Source organism: Penicillium solitum, assembly GCF_028829755.1.
Source record: "Penicillium solitum strain IBT 25940 chromosome Unknown utg000001l_segment0_segment0, whole genome shotgun sequence".
Classification (NCBI taxonomy): domain Eukaryota; kingdom Fungi; phylum Ascomycota; class Eurotiomycetes; order Eurotiales; family Aspergillaceae; genus Penicillium; species Penicillium solitum.
In genome coordinates this window covers 3,802,759-3,823,001 of record NW_027072121.1, presented here as the reverse complement: position 1 = coordinate 3,823,001, position 20,243 = coordinate 3,802,759, and the positions used below count along the sequence as shown (strand labels likewise).

Genomic DNA, 20,243 nt, shown 5'->3' with positions numbered 1-20,243 from the left:
GATTCTCTATCGGAAACTCTTTTCCGCCTATTTCACCTCTTTGACCTCTTTGACCTCGTTTGCCTGATCCTGATTTACTCTCCACGACAACCCCCTAGCAACCACTCAGGGTTGACATGAATACAGCCCACGATGACTACCGATCACGTCTCGAAGCCTACCGAGGCCGATGCCCTGATCCTCGAAGCTTGGGGTCAGGGTCTGATGGTCGGAAGTCTACTCATTATGGCCGCTATCACTCTTTCCAATATGAAGTCACATATTCTCTTGCACAAGCTGATCTTCGCTGAGGTAAGGAAGTCAAAGGACTACCTAACCCACCCATTTATTCGCTGATCAGAACTTCGGCTAATATTCTCATTGACTATAGCTCATCCTGGCTATGGCCCATGGTACTTTCATCTTCCCCCACGAGCCAGTCTATGGTTGGTATCTATCCGTAACCGCGATCGGTCTCAACATCTCCTGGGCCCTGCATAATGTTATCGCCTGGATGAAGAATCGCCCATTTCTATCTCGAAAGGTCTCAATCATCTACATTACCACTGTTATTCTCTGCTGGCCTTATTGGGGTTTGGAGATCTATGCGAACTTCACATACTTCAACAATATCAATAAGATTTTCCTGACCACTCGGCCAATGGAGCCATTATTCCGGTTCGTCATTCCCTTTCCGTCCAGATCTCGAGTACTGCTCCTTCAAATTTGAAGTCACTTTTGCCCTAACATACATATTCTATCAACAGGGACCCGTGGTGGATCTTCACAACAGCCAGTCTATTCTGGACGATCAAGCGCGAATACAACTTCGGATTATGGGAACTAGTAGTAGTCAGCCCACGCTTCGGAATCATGCTAGCGGCAATGTGTTTGTCAATTATTTTCATGATTGTCGACACCTGCAGCGTGCTGAATGCCTTTCCCAGCACACTCCCAACAGGGGTCGAACCGTTCTGGAAAGTAAGTTCCCACCCTGCTCATCTGGTTTCCCCATTTTCCACAACACACACTAACCATACCCCAGCTATCCTTTATCTTCAAATGTCTCTGCGACACGGTCATTCTAGACGACTTCAAGACAGCCCTCGATCATTTACGCGTACACTGGATGCGCAAGAAAGACGGACAGTTGTTCGTCACCCCGCTTACCGCTCGGAACTCCAGCCCTCGTGCATACAGGGCAGGTGGGGATATCGAGACTGGTGATTTGCCTACTACCCCTACTACCCCTACGAAGGGTTCTTACGCCCATGCGGTGCATATGGACGATGTTTAAATGTTTAATGAAATACCCCGGTTTGCTTGAGGATCTCGATTTGAAGCGTAGTATTTCAAGAAAAGAAACAAAAAAGAAAGGGGAAGCTTCAGCGAGGTTAGAGTTAAGAGCACACAGATCCTTTTCTTTTCTATTTGTAGATGTGCTGCAATAGGTAAGGAGATCTGCACAAGCCCCCGGAGAATTCACTCGTGGAATTAGCGTATCTTCATGCAGTGTCACATTTATGAAGTTCTTTTTCCTTATCTGACTACCAAGAGTGAACGGTACTTAGGTCTGGCATACTCTATTTATCCGAGTCTGTTTCGTTGATATTCACATCATCTGGACATAGGTTGGCTGTGGGCTGTCTAGTCCCTCCTCACCTATGAGCACATAACTTCATCCACCAGTTATATCTGGATTTAGCCTGGATTAGTGAACAAAATAACCTTTCCCGCTCGAAGATGGTACATCCCACACATCACTTGATGTGTTGGTCAGGTGGCTAAAACGAAGCTGGGTTACATAAAGAACCTGAACAACATCCACGATTCCTCCCGTACTTGAAGAACGTTGCAGATTTAAAGGAGGACATGTTTGTTTCATTCATTCTTCACTTCTCAATCATTTAATTCTCGCTTCTCAATGATCGAATTCTCACTTCCGAATGTTGACCAAAGAAACAATAGTTCACTTTCCGGCCATTTAGATATATCTCTCTTACTTTCCAAGGTTCCCAACGTTTTTCTTGCCAAACCAAGCGTTGGGAAAGTATCTCTCTGCTACACCTCATCACTGTTGTTAAGGGTTCTCTGCAGATCTCCAACTCTCTTCTGCAAATCAGCATAGACCCACAGAGAACCCTTAACAACAGTGATGGGTCAACCCACTCAGCCCCCAGCTCGGTAGCGAGAAATGCTCAAATTGCGCAACGCTTCATTGATGCCACCGAACGTGCAATGATGCCTGACTCTACCATTTTTGAACGATAATTCAGCTTGAAATCAGTTATCTCTACCAAATCCTCGTTTAGTCGGCGTTTCCAGGAAGCACGATCTCGGCCAGGTTTGCAGGACATCAGATGTATCGTCTCACTGATATTGGCACTACTAGAAAGACATCCGACAGTACGACAGACGTGCTAAGAGTGCTTACTATGCCCACAGAAATACACAACTGCATACAACCCTGGCTCTACAATCAATTGTTCAACTGGGGGATAACTGGAGCTGTCACACCAGACGAGGAGGACATTATCCATGGATAATGCGGAACAAGTAATATGGTTTACCGCTTTATTGGGTGCTTGAGGCTAATAAACACAGCTCTTTGGTTTCCCAGTGGTCCGTATCCCGCTTCAAAGAAGGAGCCAGACTTCTTTTTCATGATCCGTGGCCGTTCGCTGCCAACCGTTGCCGTTGGATGTGGGTGGAGTGAGTCCATGCCAGCTTACAGAATGAGCTGAACATCTTGCTGGTTGGAGGCGAAATCGACAGGAACGGGATAGGCATGGGATTACAGGGCGTCGTGTTCGAACAGGTTGGCAAGAAGTCTTCCTAAAAGGGCTTCTGCGTTAAATACATCCCAGACGCTATATGAATATCGCTAATACAGATAGATCACTGACGCAAGAACTGTCTTTGGAATACACTAGGGGCTGTAGGCTGAAGTGGATGAAGAAACACGCTCATCGCTAGCATTTTGTGTGAATGTATTTTCTTGATCATTTTGTGGACTTCCTGTAGATTAAATGTCGGGATCGGCTTCTCGGTGGCGTGCTACTCGCCGAGATTTCGGGCCCCTCCTATCCGCGAGCCTCAGGTATGCACAGCGTGCAGCGCACCCGCTTTACTGCACAAGATCAGGTATCGCAGGGCCAAGAGCTGCCGTATTTCACTTTTCGGGGGATACAGTTGTCGCAGGCTTGGGCATGAGGACCTAAGTTATTGAAATTGTGTTCAAGAATGAGTTCGGGATGTACATCGGAATGTACATCGGAATGCGGAGACATCGGAGTTCGCCAAGGAGGGGTAGCTTCGGCAAGTTTGCCGATCTATACGGCATCAGAACATTTGCATGGTCTAGTTGAATATTGATATTGATATTCAGGTTCGATAGAATTCAAGAATAAATGTTGTGAAACCAATCTTCTACAAGCTTATAACACAATATAGCAATAATAATAACATTGGCAAATCTCCAGATCTTGGCGACGTCACCGATGCGGCCAAAGGAAGGTCCACCCCCAATTTACCCCCACGCATACAAATACCAGATCTCCCCCCCAAAGTTGCCCTCCTTTTCTTCACCATTTACATATACATACCTAACTACGAAAGGAAACATCCAACAATCAATCATGGCTCTTTCCGCACCCAGCACAGACGTAAGTCCCCCATACTCATCATCCCAAACCCCAAACCCCAGAAGCTAACCAAGAAACAGCCCAAAGTCCTACTCGCACAAGAAACAAGCGCAGACCAAATCTTCCCCACCTTCACAGCGGACACCGCCTGGCAACTAGGAAATGCACTGAGAGACCGAATCCTCCGCCTCCCGGAGGGACAACGCAAGCCAGCCCTAGTCTCCATTGCGCTCAGCGGCGGAGCCCCACTCCACGTGGTATTCCAATCTGCGACAGAGAGCGGCACGATCCCAGACAATGAGAACTGGGTGCGTCGGAAGCGCAACACCGTGCTCCGGTTTGGTGTGTCGAGCTGGGCTATGAGACAGAAGACCGTTAGTGGGCTTGCCGCTGGTGCATCGGCGGACGATGTTGAGGCTGCTTTTGTTAGCAAGTATGCTATCCCGAGTGCCACTGGGGGTTCGGTTGCGGATGAGTATGCTATCCATGGTGGTGCGTACCCGATTCGTGTGCGTGGGGTTGATGGGATTATTGGTGTTGTTGTTGTTAGTGGGTTGAAGCAGGAGGATGATCATCAGGTTGTTGCGGAGACTATTCAGGCGTTTGTGGCTCAGCAGGCGAAATAGATGTTGTATTTAGTCAACGCTATAAGATTGAGATGAGAAGAAAAAAATATCCTACATGATTATTACAGAATGAAGCGAAGGGGCCCCGGGGAGACAATGTACCTTTTTCGTGGGAATGCCATGCCTTGGCCATATGTATCACATACGTAAGTAGTAAGGTACAACAGAATACCGTATTGAATTCGATAAATACTTCTATTGACTTGTTACTGCAGTACTATCTTTAATAAAAGAATGCAAGGTATCATTGTATTGTATTCTGAGCCGGCGTTCAACAACCAGACTGAAAAGTTGGATGGGACACCAACAGTGCCCCGTGTAGATTCGAACACAAAAGGGGACTCAAGCAAAAGAAAAAAAAGTGGAACTCCATGAATAATGCCTCAAAGATAATTTTACAGTTCGTCGTGGTCAAGGGGCTCGTCATCCTCATCAGGAGGAGAAGCAGAGCCGTAGAGCTTGCTGGTGATGGGGTAAGCCACACCAGAAAGCTGCTCCTTCTGCTCCTCGAAGTCCTCCATGGTAGCGGTGGCGGCATTGTCCTCGAGCCAGTCGTTGACCTCCTTGACAGCGTCGAGGATGGACTGCTTGTCATCCTCATCGATCTGGCCACCCAGACCGTTCTCATCGTTGACCTGGTTCTTCAGGCTGAAGGCGTAGTTCTCAAGGCCGTTACGGGCCTCGATCTTGCCCTTGATGGCCTTGTCCTCCTCGGCGTATTGCTCGGCCTCCTGGACCATGCGGTCGATCTCCTCCTGGGAGAGACGGCCCTTGTCGTTGGTGATGGTGATGGACTCAGCCTTGCCAGTGCCCTTGTCGGAGGCGCTGACCTTGAGGATTCCATTGGCATCGAGGTCGAAGGCGACCTCGATCTGGGGAACACCACGGGGCGCAGGAGGGATATTGGTCAGCTCGAACTTGCCGAGCATGTTGTTGTCCTTAGTCATCGAACGCTCACCCTCGAACACCTGGATCAAGACGGTGGGCTGGTTGTCGGCGGCAGTCGAGAAGATCTGCGACTTGCGGGTAGGGATGACAGTGTTGCGGGGAATGAGCTTGGTCATAACACCGCCAGTGGTCTCGATACCGAGAGTGAGGGGGTTGACATCCATAAGGACGACATCGACCATAGAGTCATCACCGGAGAGAATACCACCCTGAACGGCGGCACCGAAGGCAACGGCCTCATCGGGGTTGATACCCTTGCTGGCCTTCTTGCCGGCGAAGAACTCCTCGAGAAGAGCCTGAACCTTGGGGATACGGGTAGAGCCACCAACAAGAACGATGTCATCGACCTCGGACTTCTTGACCTTAGCGTCCTTCAGAACCTGCTCAACAGGCTTGAGGGTCTTCTTGAACAGATCAACGTTAAGCTCCTCGAACTTAGCGCGGGTAAGAGTCTCAGAGAAGTCCTCGCCGTTGTGGAAGGCCTCGATTTCAATGCGAGTGGACATCTGGGAAGACAGAGTACGCTTGGCCTTCTCAACCTCACGCTTAAGCTTACCCATAGCCTTAAGATCCTTCTTGACATCGGTGTTGTTCTTCTTGTTGTACTGCTTGACGAAGTACTCCATGACACGGTGGTCGAAATCCTCACCACCAAGGTGAGTGTCACCAGCGGTAGCCAGGACCTCGAAAACGCCGTTGTCAATAGACAGAAGAGACACATCAAAGGTACCACCACCAAGATCGTAGACAATGACCTGGCGCTCGTCACCGGTCTTGTCAAGACCGTAGGCGATAGCGGCGGCGGTGGGCTCGTTGACAACACGGAGGACGTTGAGACCGGCGATGGTACCGGCATCCTTGGTAGCCTGACGCTGGGCGTCGCTGAAGTAGGCGGGAACGGTAACAACGGCGTGGGTAACAGTCTTGCCCAAGAAGCTCTCGGCGATCTCCTTCATCTTACCGAGGATCATGGCGGAAACCTCCTCAGGGGTGAATGTCTTAGGGGACTGGTTGACGTCGACCTTGACTTGGGGCTTGCCATCCTTCTTGACGACCTTGAAGGGGTAGTTCTTGACGTCCTTCTGGATGTCCTTGTCATCGAACTTGCGACCAATCATACGCCTGCAATGCGTTAGTGTTGAGTTCATGCTGTGATGGGTGTGGTGGATGCTTACTTGATGTCGAAGACAGTGCGCTCGGGGTTGGCGGCATATTGGTTCTTGGCGGCGTCACCAACGAGGCGCTCCTCATCGGTGAAAGCAACGTAAGACGGGGTAATACGGTTTCCTTGGTCGTTGACAAGAATCTCGACCTTGCCGTTCTGCATCACACCAACACAACTGTAGCGAAAGTTAGCAAGCTGTCTCATTCAACATCAATAGTTTTTCAAAGTGTGGCAACTTACGAGTAAGTGGTTCCCAAATCAATACCAATAACATTGCCGTAGCTCTCGGGGGAGTTCTCCTCCTGAGCGTGAGCAGTGTTTCCAAAGAACGCCAGAGGCGCGACGAGGACAAAGAGGAGGTAGAAGATGGTGGTCCAGGCGAAGGGCTTGGACGCGCCATCGCGTGCGGATAGGCGAGCCATTGTGAAGGATGTATGTATAGATAGGTGGATCGAAGTCCTTTTTCAACACGAAGACAACAAAAAGCTGTCGTTATGGAAGCTTTGCGCGTGCCGCTCTAAACAGCTGCGCAGACGAGTAAACACAAGGCGTGTTTGACTCTATGAACCCTTATGTTAGTCGATGATGTGTGGGAAAGGGACCCAAGGCGAAGTGAGTGAATGGGAGAATGGTTAGGAGAAGAATCGAAGAAAGAGGACTTCTTGTACGCGGATATGACCCAGCGGCCATGCTGGCCTTTTCCCAGTTCAGGTCACTTCTCGTGCGCTGATTGGCTGGAGTTCGTTCGGCAGTGGCTGACTCAGAAATCGCCCTGCAGCCACACCGCCTTCTTCAACAGGCATTATGCTTCCCAAAATAGTCTAGCGGCAGGGGTCTATCCACAGAGGGCTTCAGGGCTTCCACCAATCAACAGTTGCCAAATGATCGAACTTGCTAGAAGGGGCCAAATGTTTTGCCCCTTCGGGGAATCCAATCTCAGGTGCTACTGAAGTTTACCTGGTTGACTCATGTCCTTGCTACTGACCACGTGTTGATACATTGTTTTATGCTACACTGTAACAGCCTAATCTGATGTCAATTCATTGATCATAACAAGTGGCATCTCGATTGGTAGAGAGTGCTGTCGAGGTATACTCCGTACTGCGGGCCTAGATGTTGGCCGGGGATCTCCCGAGTAGGGGGCGTGGCACAGAGCACCCACCATGCCCTGGGAACTTAGTACAGCAGCTTATGAGTCTAACTCTAATGGCACTACTCATGCGATATACTTCAATAATTCATTCAATAATTCAGCCTGAACTGATTTCCCAAATAATATCTGAAATCATGTATTCGAAATCATATTCAAGAAACACACCTACCGATACGGAGTAGATCAGTCCTAGATCGAATACGATTTATTCTATAATATATATATTTTCATGTTTATGTGACCGAAAGTTTGAGAGAAACGATAATGTGCTACGTACCAAGGACGGAACATTGTGACATATCGAATGAGATTCATTTTGATTAAGAAAGCTCATTCTAATAAACCAGCAGCCACCGTCGAGCCTCCCGCGCGCAGGACAATCCTGGTCGGTGCCTCCAGAGGAACAGCTTGATCCATTTCAACCACAATACGCGCCACGACGCCCGGACCGACGATTTTAGGGCGTTTCTTGATAGCCGCTCCTGACGCTTTGTCTAGAGAGGCAACCAGTTTACTGATGCGACCAGGTACATGTAGACGGCCACGGTGCACATCCACTTGCATGGGCATCAGGTGTTCGAAGGCCAAAACCTTGGCGGTGAAAGACGTGATGGTAGGAATAGGAGAGGAAGGACGGCAAACAACGTCACCGGAACGGAGGTGAATAGGGTCGATATTTGCGATATTTAACACCACGTTTTGACCCGCCACAGCCCAGTCGCTTGGTTCGCTGTCCACCTCCAAACTGCGCACGGTTGCTGTTTCGCCACTAGGCATGATCAGGATCTGGTCGCCCATCTGCAAGCTGCCTGCGTCGATACGACCAGAGATGGAAAGCGGGCTTTGCACGCCACCTCGGAAGACATCACCGATGGTCATACGCAAAGGCTTCTCGAGGGCGTGCGTGTATGGCTCCGACGTCTCCAGTTCTTCAATCAACGTGCGACCTGTGTACCAGGATGCATGAGGGTCGTCAGTCCGCCGAGAAATGTTGTCGCCCAGAACTCCTGAGCATGGCACAAAGGAAATGTTGCTCTCCTGGAAGCCTGCAGTTGTCAAGAACGCAGAGATCTGCTGTTCAATCTCCTCAAATCGTTCGTGATCCCATTGCACGGTATCCATCTTGTTCACAGCCACCACTATTTTTTGAACGCCCATGCTGCGCACCAGCAGAGCGTGCTCCTTAGTCTGACCCTTCAAGCCCGACTCGAACTTGCCCACACTGGAATCGATGACCAGAACAGCAAAGTCTGCCTGACTGGCACCAGCGATCATGTTCGGGACGAAGTCACGGTGACCTGGTGCATCAACAATGGTGAAGGCTGTCTTGTCGGTCTCAAACTGATTGGTGGCGATGTCTATTGTCACACCTCGTGCTCTCTCCTCCGACCCTTGGTCCAGCACCCAGGCTAGCGCGAATGAGCCCTTGCCGATCTTCTCGGCCTCTCGCCGATACCTATCTAGAGTCCGTTGGTCGATTGCACCTTGATCTGCCAACAACCGTCCCATGAGAGTGCTCTTTCCAGCATCGACGTGACCTATATTGGATATGTATCAGCCCAGGTCCTCACTTTCTTGTAGGTCGAGATTGATTTACCAATAACCACAAAGTTTGCAGACCGCTTGCGGGTGGACTTCTTGTACTCTGATATAACATCCAGATTCTTGCTCTTGACGGTCACTTTGTCCTCCACTGAGAGGTCCTTCACGCCACCTGCCAGATCAGACTGGCCTTTCTTTACCGCTGCCGATTTCGATGCGGCTGATTTCGACTTCATACCTACATATTATTAGGCAATCGCCTTTAAACCTTCCTGCGGGTCGCCAAACCTTTCGCTGTGTTCTGTGCATTGAGAACGACATCGTCGGGGCTGGGCGCTGCAAAGTCAAAAGGTTCAGCATGGTCATGTCCATAGATCCTCAACAGATCTGAGCTGTTGAAGTGTAAGTAGTGCCTGGGCTCAGCTGCTGTCGGGCCCGTTGCTGCGCCAATGAGAACTCTGGCAAATGCCGAGGGCTCAGCTCGAATGGTAGGCACTGGTTGCTGAGGTTCTGGTTCTCTCGCTTCAAGCACCATCCTTTGCATTGATTCAAAAACCTCAGATGCTGATGACTTTTTGGTGTCAGATTCGGGGCGCTTCGGTGTCAGATGCGAATCAGAGTTCGGGGTTGCTAAACGACGGAGAGGTGCAGGACTCTCTGAAGGTTTTGGTGTGGACCTCCCACTAGCTGCAAGTCTGTCACGAAGGGAGCGCGCTGTACCCGGATGATCAAGCGAGGATGTCTTCGGTTGTTCGAATTTGGGAGTTGATGGAGTCGAAGTCTCCGGTTGTGATGGTGCCTTCTCGCCCTCTTTCTTCTTCCGGGCTGCAGCTAGGGCGGCCAACTTAGAAAGTTTTCCACCACTCTCCGGTGCACCCCCCAGGAGCCCCAAACGTGGATAGAGCGGCTCAATTAGGATATCCGATATCCGATGAGAGGGGATGTTGAGCCAGGGACAATCGCGAAAGAAATCGGCGGCCGAGAAGTGTGCGGTAGCAGGAGGAGCAGGGTATGCCGGCACTGGAAGACCCGTTAGAACATTGTTCAAACTTCTATGGCATCAGTTTCGAGTCTCTAGATATCACACGGGATGTTTTGCACCAGATACACACATTTTCATTGGCAAGGAACAGCAGCACTGATGACCGGGGCGCGCAGAATATATTGTGCCCCAGACCCAGACCCCGAGCCCAGCGACGACACTTTAGGATAACAATTATCCCATGAATATTGCTTACCTGGTTGAATCTTCGATTTCTGCAGCTTCGTAGCCTCCTTCTCTCTCTTCCCTGCACGTAAAACTTCGATTAGCTGGGATCAACAACAAACATTCGAACGCGCGTAGGTAATATTATGCGATGCGGAGTATCTGCGTAGTATCTGCGGAAATTGAACGTACCCCTCAAATAGTTGACGGACTTCTCAATATCATTGTAATAATGCCATAATGCATCTTGGACTTCTTCTTTCGTGGCGGTCACTGACGGTTGCCCGGCATTGAGCTGTTGCAAAACAGCGGTTGTACACTGTTGCAAAAACTCCTGTTCCTCGGGGTCAGCAGTTACGTCGTCATCGTCGTAAAAATCGTCATCATCGTAATCGACATCCTTAATACGGTGTCGCGACATTACGGCGTGAGGAGGTGGGGTAATGAACGAGGGGTTAAGTTACGGAGGTGACGGAGAAGGGACCGTAATATACGGAGCAATTCAACCTGACCGCCTTTTTTACCGCCTTTTTTTACCTCCCTTTAATCTGATGACGTCTACCGTACACAACATAGCTTTAACATATAACTTACCCAGGTATATAGCGTCCAGGGTTCGTTTCACTAGATTCATGCCTAAAAGCCTGATTTTGGCCTGATTTACGCCTTAACCATAGTTAGTCACCTAACTAACTAATATTAACTAGATCGCTTTTAGGCCTTAATGTACACTATACTATAGACCATTCGGTATAGAACAACTATTATACCAGGTAGTCGTGCCAAGCGCCCAACACACCTACCGGGTGTTGGTGCGCCCCAGAGGATGCAATATCTAGAAATTAGGTACCCCGCATGTATAACGCACTTTTTCTCGGCCGTCGAACTAGTTAGGGAAGATATAAGAAGATATATATGGTGTGAACTAAGTCTATATTATTTAATAATAGGTTAGTAAGGAATATCAAGCAAACTTGAGGGAAAAAAGTACATAGTATATCGCTCTATATAACTTCATATAGTGTCATTTCTAAATAATTATTCTTCTTCCATATTAGATATCAAGAATTAATACTACCATTAAGTCAATTAAGCTATACTGGCACTATATATTCGTACACGTTCTATTACTTTAGCTAGTTCGAGGGTTGAGAATAAGTGTGTTTACCTTCGGGGTTCCTAAGTACCTTTTGTATGGGCAATTCATACAAAAGGTACCTAATTTCTAGATATTGCATCCTCTGGGGCGCACCAACACCCGGTAGGTGTGTTGGGCGCTTGGCACGGCTACCGGGTATAATACAAAATTCATATATATAGGTAAAGAAGAAGTTACGTAGAGGAGAGGAAAATAAATGATATAGGTAAGTAAAGTAAACTACCCTAGAAATACCAACCTCACCGGTGCTAGAATTATTCCCATCTATGCTACCCTCGCTGAGAAGTTCGGTGTCGAGATTCAGGACGTTAGCTACATGATCTCGATTCATCACACCATCTTTCAATTGACACCGAACAAGAATAGTCGGCCGCTTATGCGGCCTTCTAATGTCTTTTTTAGATGTATACGAAGGCGGTTAAAAAACATACTTTGTGCAAGAGACTTTTCTAACTATGTATCTTTTGATGTTGAAAGCTGATCGACTCAAAATGCTGTGCACCGGTCTCACGCCTTTCTTCCTAGTCCCTCTTTCTACCATGTTTGGTCGCCAGCGCGTATGGCTTTTCTATTTGGATGAAAAGTCAGTTTCTTATACCGGGGCCAGCTGGACGGTAAAAGAGGGTTAAGGTTTTGTTACTCTCTCTACGAAGGAGCCATCGCTCTTTCTTTCTGAATTCCACCAACTCATCTGTCTTTCCCAGAAATTGTCAAGATGAACTTCTACAAGATACTTAACTCGGTCCTGGACTCCTCGCGCAAATGTCTTCATCATAGTAGATGAAGCACAACAAAGTTACTCGGACGACGTTCTATGGGGATCATTCATCGAACTTTCATTGGGAAAGACGTCAAACCTGAAGCGCAAACTGTGTCCCAGTTACGCTCCTCACAACCCACCTACGCCAATTGCAATCCCAGTGAAGAATCGCGCGTTTCTTTGCTGAAAGGGACATACCCCGAATCCCCAAACGCTTGCCTTTTTACAGTGAAGCTCGGTACAGATCCATCGTCGAGATGTTCCACGGCAAGACGGTTCGGAAGTGTTACATTGATGAAGGGGCACACACGCGTTCATGGCAACTGACGAATGGCCATCCTCGATTTCATTGATCGCGCATGTTACCTCTAACGTGCATTTGCAGCGAGTGGAGTAGTAACGACACTGGCAGAGTCGATCCTTTTATTCCTATCGCCAAGTGGGGTATTGAAATGATTTTCGAGGGCGACCGTTTGAATGAGCATTGCAGGAGGTTCTAGCCTGGTGGAGCATATCATGACTGGTTGATCTTGAACTGTCAGACCTCTCAGCCTAGGCCCAAGCGATCTCAGAGTAAGTCTACTTAACCCTTACCCTCTGAATAGGATACCGAAAATCGGACTTGTTAACTTTCCCCGTTCTCGACAAACAACATCTTATATGATGGAGACTCTAATAACTCCATCCAACCCAAGAAGAAGTATATTGTCAAAACTACAATCTGCATTATCCTATTCATAAGTTGAGTTTATCACTTCTAACGGTCTGAGAATGTACGTAATATACTTTTCCGACACGCATGATGCCGAAAGAGCCATAATGTAAAAATGTAAATATATTCATCTATCGAAGGGGACTACCTCCAAAAAAGTCACCGGTACCAGGTCCAGAAAAGCTCCCATTACTCGGGGTCAAGGCAATCGATCGTCGGAAAGCCTGGCGAGGGGTGGTAGGGGCACTGGGGGATCCAGCGATGGGAGCGGCCGATGTTGGGGGGACTGGCACCACGGACCGTGTGTCCGGGGTGCTAGGAGTGTTGCGACCGCTGTCATTCTGCATGGTGACAGCGGTGCCAGGTCGGGAGAGAACGGTTATAGTGCCTCCGTTTTTGGGAGGTGGGCGGAATCCTAGTTTCGAACCTTCGCGGAAGATCTCTTCAAGCATTTGTGAGACAATGCCTGCATCCTCGTATTCCTGGAACTTTTTCCAGAGACGTAAAGCCATGCGAGCATCCTCGATCGAATCGTGACCTTGTACGGTGTCGGGTGCGGGTTCCTCTTGGATATGCTCCTTGAACACAGCCCAAGCCAGGTACCTGAGACTGAGACGCCGGTTCTTTCCGGGGTGGAAGAAGAGGTACTGTGTATCCACGGTTTGTGCCTTGGGTACTTGGATGTTGATTTTGCGGAAATCAGAGGCTAGACCGTGACCAACAAATACACAGCCGAGGTTTAGAAGCAGCCAGAGCTTCTTGTAGGCAACCTTGAGTGGGACAAGATTGTGTTCACTGGTTCGCGGATCCAGGTCACCGGGCTTGATACCGGAATACTGAGTCACATAGTCCACAATTGGCTCACGGATGGTGATGTAGTCATCAATAAATGGAACTCCTTCTTGAACACCCACACCGCGCAAGACGGAAACACGGGCCAGCCCGCTCTTGTTGGGGCGTACCATTTCCTGCGATCCGTCTGCCTTGACGTCAATCTCGGCTTTTTCTAGATCCACAAACTCAGTATCCAATGCGACAGGTGTCCCGGGCTGTGGCATTTCCTCCTCGGTGAGAGTTTGACATGATTCAACCTGACGGCCACCACTACAAGAAGACGACAGTTAGTATTTGTATTCAAACATCAATCTTAATCATGTTCACAAACTTACTTCAAAGACCACTCGCGGAATAGCAGGGTTTTATCGAGGGCGTTCTTCCAAGAGTCATCGACCACATGACGTGGATCTCTCACTTGGTAAGCTAGCACGCAAGGTTGCTTCCAAGGCTGCGTAAACCGGAGTGCTTCATCTCTGTCGACCTCAGTGACCAAGAAGTCATTGAACAGGTGCCATTTGCCTTGTTCTTCGGACTCAGCGCCTGAAATGGAGACATTGACGAAAGACACTAAATGGGGCTTTTGATGTTCCGGGATGTCAATCTCCGCAACCAAGCCAACCAGATCATATACCGCAAGTCCGGGTGTTTGATTTTGGATTCGGAGGCGAAGATCATCCCCCTCAAAGCACATCACCTGTCCATTAGCATCAACGAGAACTCCAACGGCGTCGGGCAACCACCCTGGGATTGCCCAAAGCCGACGGCAGAGAGGGTTTGTCAGGGCGGCATTTAGGACGAGAATCAGAGGCATGCGATGAATGGTCTTGCGAATAGTCACTTGCTGGTAGCGACGACAATAATTGCACCATCCTCGGTTTTGTGTCTCTCGCTCGATACTTGCGCGTAAAATATTGGAGAAGCGGAATAGCGGATTGCGTCGCGCGTGTTTGATATCGATGTTCGGGTAAATCAGTTCATTGGCGAGTGAATTTCCAGGGCGCACAATTTCGTTCTGGCAGAACATGCACCGGATCGACTCAGACGCAATGGTGGCTAAGCGCTGATCGAGCTCTTCAGAGCTAGGTTGAATCATGCGGAAATCTTGAGCTATTTGAGTCAGGAAGAAACGGTTGACTGCTTGGATCGCAGTTGAGAGAGATTTGTTGGTAAGGTTCTCTTCTAAAAGACCTAGATTTGACGCTTCTCGGAAGCTGCTGAATGTCTTCAGAAGGTTGGTGGCCTGACAATTTTGCCCGCTTGCCTTTTCAAGCATGTCGAACAGATAGCCCAGTTCACACAAAAGACAGTGTTCAAATATGCACGATCCGGCTGCATGATTCAGGGCGAGATTTCGGAAAAGTGGTATGAATTTGAAAAGTTGAAGAAGGGAATTGGTAAAAGAGTTGGAGATGTGAGTCTCAAGTCCGGAGAATGAGGTCTTGTTGTAGAATCTATAGAGAACGTGAGCGAAGGGTAATAAATGAATTGGAAGAGAAGACGTACCTGAAATCGAAGTCGTCTACGCCGAACCGGCTGTATTTGATCTCCACGTTGCTATATTTGAGTAATGGGTCGTCATCACTCTCTCCGTTAATCTTCGCCCCTGCCAATGCCTCTGCGGCATCGCCAACCAACCCGTCTGACTTGCTGTAGTCTCGAGCCTTTTCACTCAGGAACTTTGGTGCAATAAGAGCCGGCTCTGCTGTAGTCAGTGCGCGGGTGTTTTCTATTTGGTATCGACGAGTCTTTCTTGGGTTTGGAGCATGGTGTCCCATCTCTGCGGGGCGTAGATATGGCAACATAGACTGATCCAACGGAGCCGGCGGACTGCCAACTTCGAAAAGCAAATGGCTTGGCCATGCAGAAAAGAGACGTTCGTGGTAATAAGGCATCCCAACCATGTTCAATGGAGATTCAGAAGACCAATCTACCTGAGGAGGCCGCGCAGAAACATCGGCAAATTCTGTCTCTTTGCTCAATTCATTAAAATGGACCTTAGTTGGTGAGCCCCATAGGTGAATGGCGCATTCGGCATCGTTGATGGCCAATGCTTCTCCAGATGGCGACAGGTCAATACCGAGTACAAGTGACACATTGGCTTGTCTCAAGTTGACCGAATTTGGATTCATGAGATCGATCACTTGGAGTTGACCTGTTTGTGAAGCCACGAAGCTGGTAGTGTGAAGTTTGGGATGCATGCGCACGTATGCTGCTCCAGCATGGAACGGAATTGGAGGTAACGGTGTCAAGGTTTTCAAGTCGTAAACATTAGCTAGAGGGTCCACGATTGGGGATCCGAGGTGGCGGACTGAGAAGCCACAGGTAACCAGCAGGTCATTTCGCGCATCCATGTCATTAACACCTGTTCCGTGGGCTTTCCATGACTTGACAACACTGAAGTCTGAAAGACTGAGGGCATTGACGGATCCGGTATCTGTTGCAGCACAGAGATATCGACTCTTTTTCATCATCGTGTACCCATGCTCGGTGGGCAGCTTCTCGACGATTGTGCCCTTATCGATATCTACCGTGAACATCACGCGCTGAGAACCTGCGACAAGGATTCGATTGGTCTGAGCGGTGAAGCTCATGCAGCGGAGGTCGACCATTTCATCGTGCGTAAGGTGCCACTGTGTCAATCCTCGTCGGGTAATCATGTGCACACTCTTTGATGATAGCGAAATCACACCTCTTTCGTGGAATATAATTTGCTGTACTGAACCCTCAGAGACTGGATGGGCTCGAACAGAGGTATACCGTTGCAGCTCTGGCCCGTAGAAGGAAGAGACTCTGCCCTGGCGAATCGAACATACTCATCAGCGCCCCGCCTCGGAAATCGCTCAGCCAGTATCAGCACTCACGTATTCATTGCCTGTCCATAAAAGCTCCATCATATCGTCGAATGCCGTCGCCGTTGCCACAGTTGGCATAGCATGCGGACTCGGCGGCGGCATTGGGATACGCGACAGCTCATCCCAATCGGCCTCCATGCTTGCGGTAGCCTCTCGAGTCCAACTTCAATATCGTAATTATGTTGTGTTTTCTGTCTTTTTTGCGATGTGCCGGCCTGATGGGGCCTGGAGTAAACTGCTGTCTTCACCCACGTGGGAATACAGCGAGTGTGGGCATCGTTCGGCGCGAGGGACGCGATTGCGGGGAAGCTATCAGAGGATTTGGTGGTGGGATTTTGGCACAGTGAGAGGGTTGCAGTCGAAAAGGCAGCAAACAGACAGTCGAAGCTCGGCTCGAAATGCCTGACGCGACGAAATGAGAAACGGTCGGACTCCAACTGCTGTGCATGTTGCCGACGAGGAACAGGAACGGTGAGATGTTGGTATCATCACGTGATTTAAAACAATATCGCCAAGTCCATAGGGGACAAATACCGCCTGGAGCTTTAGAGTGAAGATCACGTAGAGCAATGGTTTATATGCAGGATTTTTTTTTTCTTTTCAACAACATAAGCACAGGAGCTTGGGCCTCATCAGAGGTGAGAGATGGCTATTCATATACCGATGCATAGGCGCAAATGTGTGGCCACGACTAGCTTCAGATCGTTAACGGAGAATCAGATTCAATATTGTGTAATAATACCAAGAGCTTTTCTTTCTTTGAATGAGATATCAAAAGTGAAACAAATCGGATTGGTTATAAAAGTGGGTGTGGCTTTGAAATCTGATCTATAACGGCTATAAAAGTGACCATGGGTAAAAAGCGGGCTATAGTACACAAGCGAAACACTCAAGCCAGATAAAATCATCCGCATGGGAGTTTTTAAACCGTGATAGGAGATGGCTGCAAGTTCTTTAGTGTATACGATATTATTTTGTTAACTCCACAATATTTGAGTATCACAAGAGACATTCTTTTCTATCCGCCTATGGACCATTAAATACTTTCTCGATCTCTAACCAGTCGATGTAGTCAACCCCAGTGAGTGGCAATGTCGGATTGTGGAAACTGGAATAAATTCCTTCTGCTTCCCCAGAAAGATCTAGATTCCAGTCTCCCTGCATATCAAACATTGCGTCTGGGACATCCATATTAGACCACGGCTCAAGTAATCTGATCTCATCTTGATGGTCACCCCGGCTACTTGAAGCCACAGCCATATATGGTGGGGGATCTGAAGAAGTCAACAACGCATCCTGTCTTGAGCCTGGACTTGCTGCAAATGTCTGGGTTTTGTCTCGGGAGTCTGCATCGCTGTGCGAGGCATTTGCATTGAAAACATGATTCGGCCAGACGTGCGAATAAGATTGTGCAATATCTTGCAGTCGTCGCTCGGCAGCCAGATTGCCGGACTGCGATAGAAACTGGAGTACTTTGGATGCTTGATCAAGTGCTAACGGTGGTTGGGTTTGTGATTTGTCTAAGAAGCCTACCATAACCAGAACAAATGCAGCAGAGAATGTGGCGTCCAGATCAAAAAATCCATACCGGGCTTAGGGTAATGTGTTAGCTCTTGGTTTTGATAAACATGCAAAACATAATATGGAGGCAAGGGTCCGTTGGCTAGAGCACTGGAAAGACTCACGAATGGTTTGCTGGCGACGAAGTGATTCAAGTATTGCGAGACTTCTGGTGGCTGCCTCGTCGCATGTATCACAGAGACGCAGCAGCATACTCGGCGCTGGATCCGGCGACTGTGCCTGTTGTTGGCTTTGAACTCGGAACCGAGCTCTTTGAAGTAATATTGGCCGTGTACATAGGATGATAGCCTGATAAAAATTAGGAACAAGACTAATAATCTGGTCTGTTTGGGACAATCTCACCTGGAAAAGCATTAGGTACAATGATGCACCTGTGCGAGTTACCAACTGTAAAGGCCGATTGAAGTCCAGCGTCAAAGATTTAGGGAATGATCGGCCCGTGTCATGCAGCTCTTGGAGAATTTGCTGGATCTTTCGGACTAATTCCAGTTGGGTGATTGACTTATTACCATATAGAGCTGTTGTAGGTCAATTAGCACAGAGTAAAGAGTCCGGTGGGGTATACCTAGGTGACTCACTTGACATTATATCGTCAGTGACACGCGCGATACGAACATTAATTGCAAGAGCAATTGGTGACTGGAACCCCATCGCGTTCCGCGGGAGTTCAGTGCATAGTTGTCGTTCATCAGCCCCTGCAGCCAGTCCAAGACCCGACGAGAGACGCCTAAAAGTGTAAGCTAAGTCCCAAACTCCTAAAGTTACCAAAGGGAGATACCTGTCAAGCATGTATACGGTCCACCATAGTCTTAATCTGTGGGCACTCTGGGATGGGAGGCAGCGTTGGTCGACTTCCCGTAGGTTGCACCCAAGAGCGATAGCAAGTCGCAGTGCGAGTCCAATCTACCACATGTTAATGGTACCGTAAAAGAACATTGTGGACCTGTCATAACGTACGTAGAGATATGCATCATGTTTCCGGTCACACCACTGCAGATATGTAGTAATCAGTGTCAGGATCTCGACAGCGACAACACCTTCCCCGCCCATATGATGCAACAGAGGAAGACGCTTTAAGGCTTCAGCGAACAAGTCTGCTCCAGGTGTCTGTGATGTTGGATGTTTTACATCCATGAGCTTTGCCATGGCCATGACCAAAAGATATTCTGTAAACCAAGGAGAGTTTATCTGTTGTTGCCTTGTCTCTGGGCTTTGAAATAGCAACATAAGATCGTCTGAGAAAGATCGTGGGTCAAAGAAGTGCTGGCTCACGCCGAGATAAAAAAGGAATTGATCAAGCAAGTGCTGTGATTCCTCCAAAGACGGGAAAGATACTCCGGCAACATTGTCAACGAGTTCTTTGACCGATGTCCACTGAGGTAATCGATCAGCCCGATATTGAAAATTTGAAGTTGATCCATGAAAGCCGCGGTCACTGGAATGCGACTTGTCAAGAAGCGATCTGACTTGAGATTCGAATGCAGGGCCGGAGGTCAGATCCGTTGCTTCACGTAGAGTCAGTTATACTCGCAAGCAGACTAGGAAGAAGAAATCAATGTCAAGTTACCTGGACTTATAGCAGGATCGTTATCGGGATATAATAGCTCATCTTGTCTCTGATTTGGGGGCTCTTGGTTCCCAGGTGTTAAAGAATTTGGTTGCGCAGAGGATTGACGGCCTGGTGTCTCATCTGGTGCTACTGGAGAAGGAAATGAAGAGACAGGACCCCCTACAGACTGAGAGCCGAGCTGCTCTTCATAGGTTCGGACTTTTTCCAAGAGATGTTTCACTTGGCTGATTGATAGTCAGCAAGACTGCCCAGGTCCTACAATACACATGAACATACGCTTCAGAAAACCGTCTGCGACCGGAATGGTCAAAAGTGCATTCCCAATTGTGTTTGACGCAAGCGCGACAAGGCTTATCACCGGAACATTTTACTTTGCGTCTTCGACATGTTTCGCATCTGTCTAGCTGTTATCATACATGACTCACCACAGCGGAGAAGCAGATGACGCATCGCATACTTACGCGTTGGTAGATCGTGGATTGGAGCCTGCCATAGTTGTAAAAACACC

The 20,243-nt window shown here is 48.6% G+C and overlaps 6 protein-coding genes across 6 annotated transcripts; 2 read left to right on the top strand and 4 right to left on the bottom strand.

The window, feature by feature from the left end:
- Positions 1-132: 132 nt before the first annotated feature.
- On the top strand, positions 133-1,276 carry N7455_001471 (uncharacterized protein; the record flags this gene model as incomplete). Its single annotated transcript, XM_040951902.2, has 4 exons — positions 133-291; positions 371-657; positions 747-960; positions 1,025-1,276. The coding sequence occupies 4 exons, from the start codon at positions 133-135 to the stop codon at positions 1,274-1,276; spliced, it is 912 nt and encodes a 303-aa protein (XP_040817799.1).
- Positions 1,277-3,479: 2,203 nt separating this feature from the next.
- Positions 3,480-4,249, top strand: N7455_001470 (DUF967 domain protein; the record flags this gene model as incomplete). The annotated part of the gene is made up of 2 exons (XM_040951533.2): positions 3,480-3,644; positions 3,704-4,249. 2 exons carry the CDS (start codon positions 3,480-3,482, stop codon positions 4,247-4,249), a joined length of 711 nt encoding a protein of 236 aa, XP_040818624.2.
- A 395-nt stretch (positions 4,250-4,644) lies between these two features.
- bipA (Hsp70 family ATPase KAR2) lies at positions 4,645-6,784 on the bottom strand (the record flags this gene model as incomplete). The annotated part of the gene is made up of 3 exons (XM_040951588.2): positions 4,645-6,319; positions 6,373-6,537; positions 6,603-6,784. 3 exons carry the CDS (start codon positions 6,782-6,784, stop codon positions 4,645-4,647), a joined length of 2,022 nt encoding a protein of 673 aa, XP_040817826.1.
- A 1,061-nt stretch (positions 6,785-7,845) lies between these two features.
- N7455_001468 (putative translation elongation factor EF-1 subunit) lies at positions 7,846-10,685 on the bottom strand (the record flags this gene model as incomplete). Its single annotated transcript, XM_040950932.2, has 5 exons — positions 7,846-9,053; positions 9,113-9,295; positions 9,346-10,077; positions 10,296-10,346; positions 10,457-10,685. The coding sequence occupies 5 exons, from the start codon at positions 10,683-10,685 to the stop codon at positions 7,846-7,848; spliced, it is 2,403 nt and encodes an 800-aa protein (XP_040818001.2).
- Positions 10,686-13,026: 2,341 nt separating this feature from the next.
- pan2n2 (poly(A)-specific ribonuclease) lies at positions 13,027-16,722 on the bottom strand (the record flags this gene model as incomplete). Its single annotated transcript, XM_040952032.2, has 4 exons — positions 13,027-13,999; positions 14,065-15,183; positions 15,236-16,527; positions 16,594-16,722. The coding sequence occupies 4 exons, from the start codon at positions 16,720-16,722 to the stop codon at positions 13,027-13,029; spliced, it is 3,513 nt and encodes a 1,170-aa protein (XP_040818061.2).
- An 888-nt stretch (positions 16,723-17,610) lies between these two features.
- N7455_001466 (uncharacterized protein) lies at positions 17,611-20,228 on the bottom strand (the record flags this gene model as incomplete). The annotated part of the gene is made up of 9 exons (XM_040951362.2): positions 17,611-18,176; positions 18,270-18,453; positions 18,508-18,683; positions 18,744-18,892; positions 18,944-19,068; positions 19,123-19,670; positions 19,733-19,959; positions 20,012-20,131; positions 20,197-20,228. 9 exons carry the CDS (start codon positions 20,226-20,228, stop codon positions 17,611-17,613), a joined length of 2,127 nt encoding a protein of 708 aa, XP_040818632.2.
- Positions 20,229-20,243: the final 15 nt, after the last annotated feature.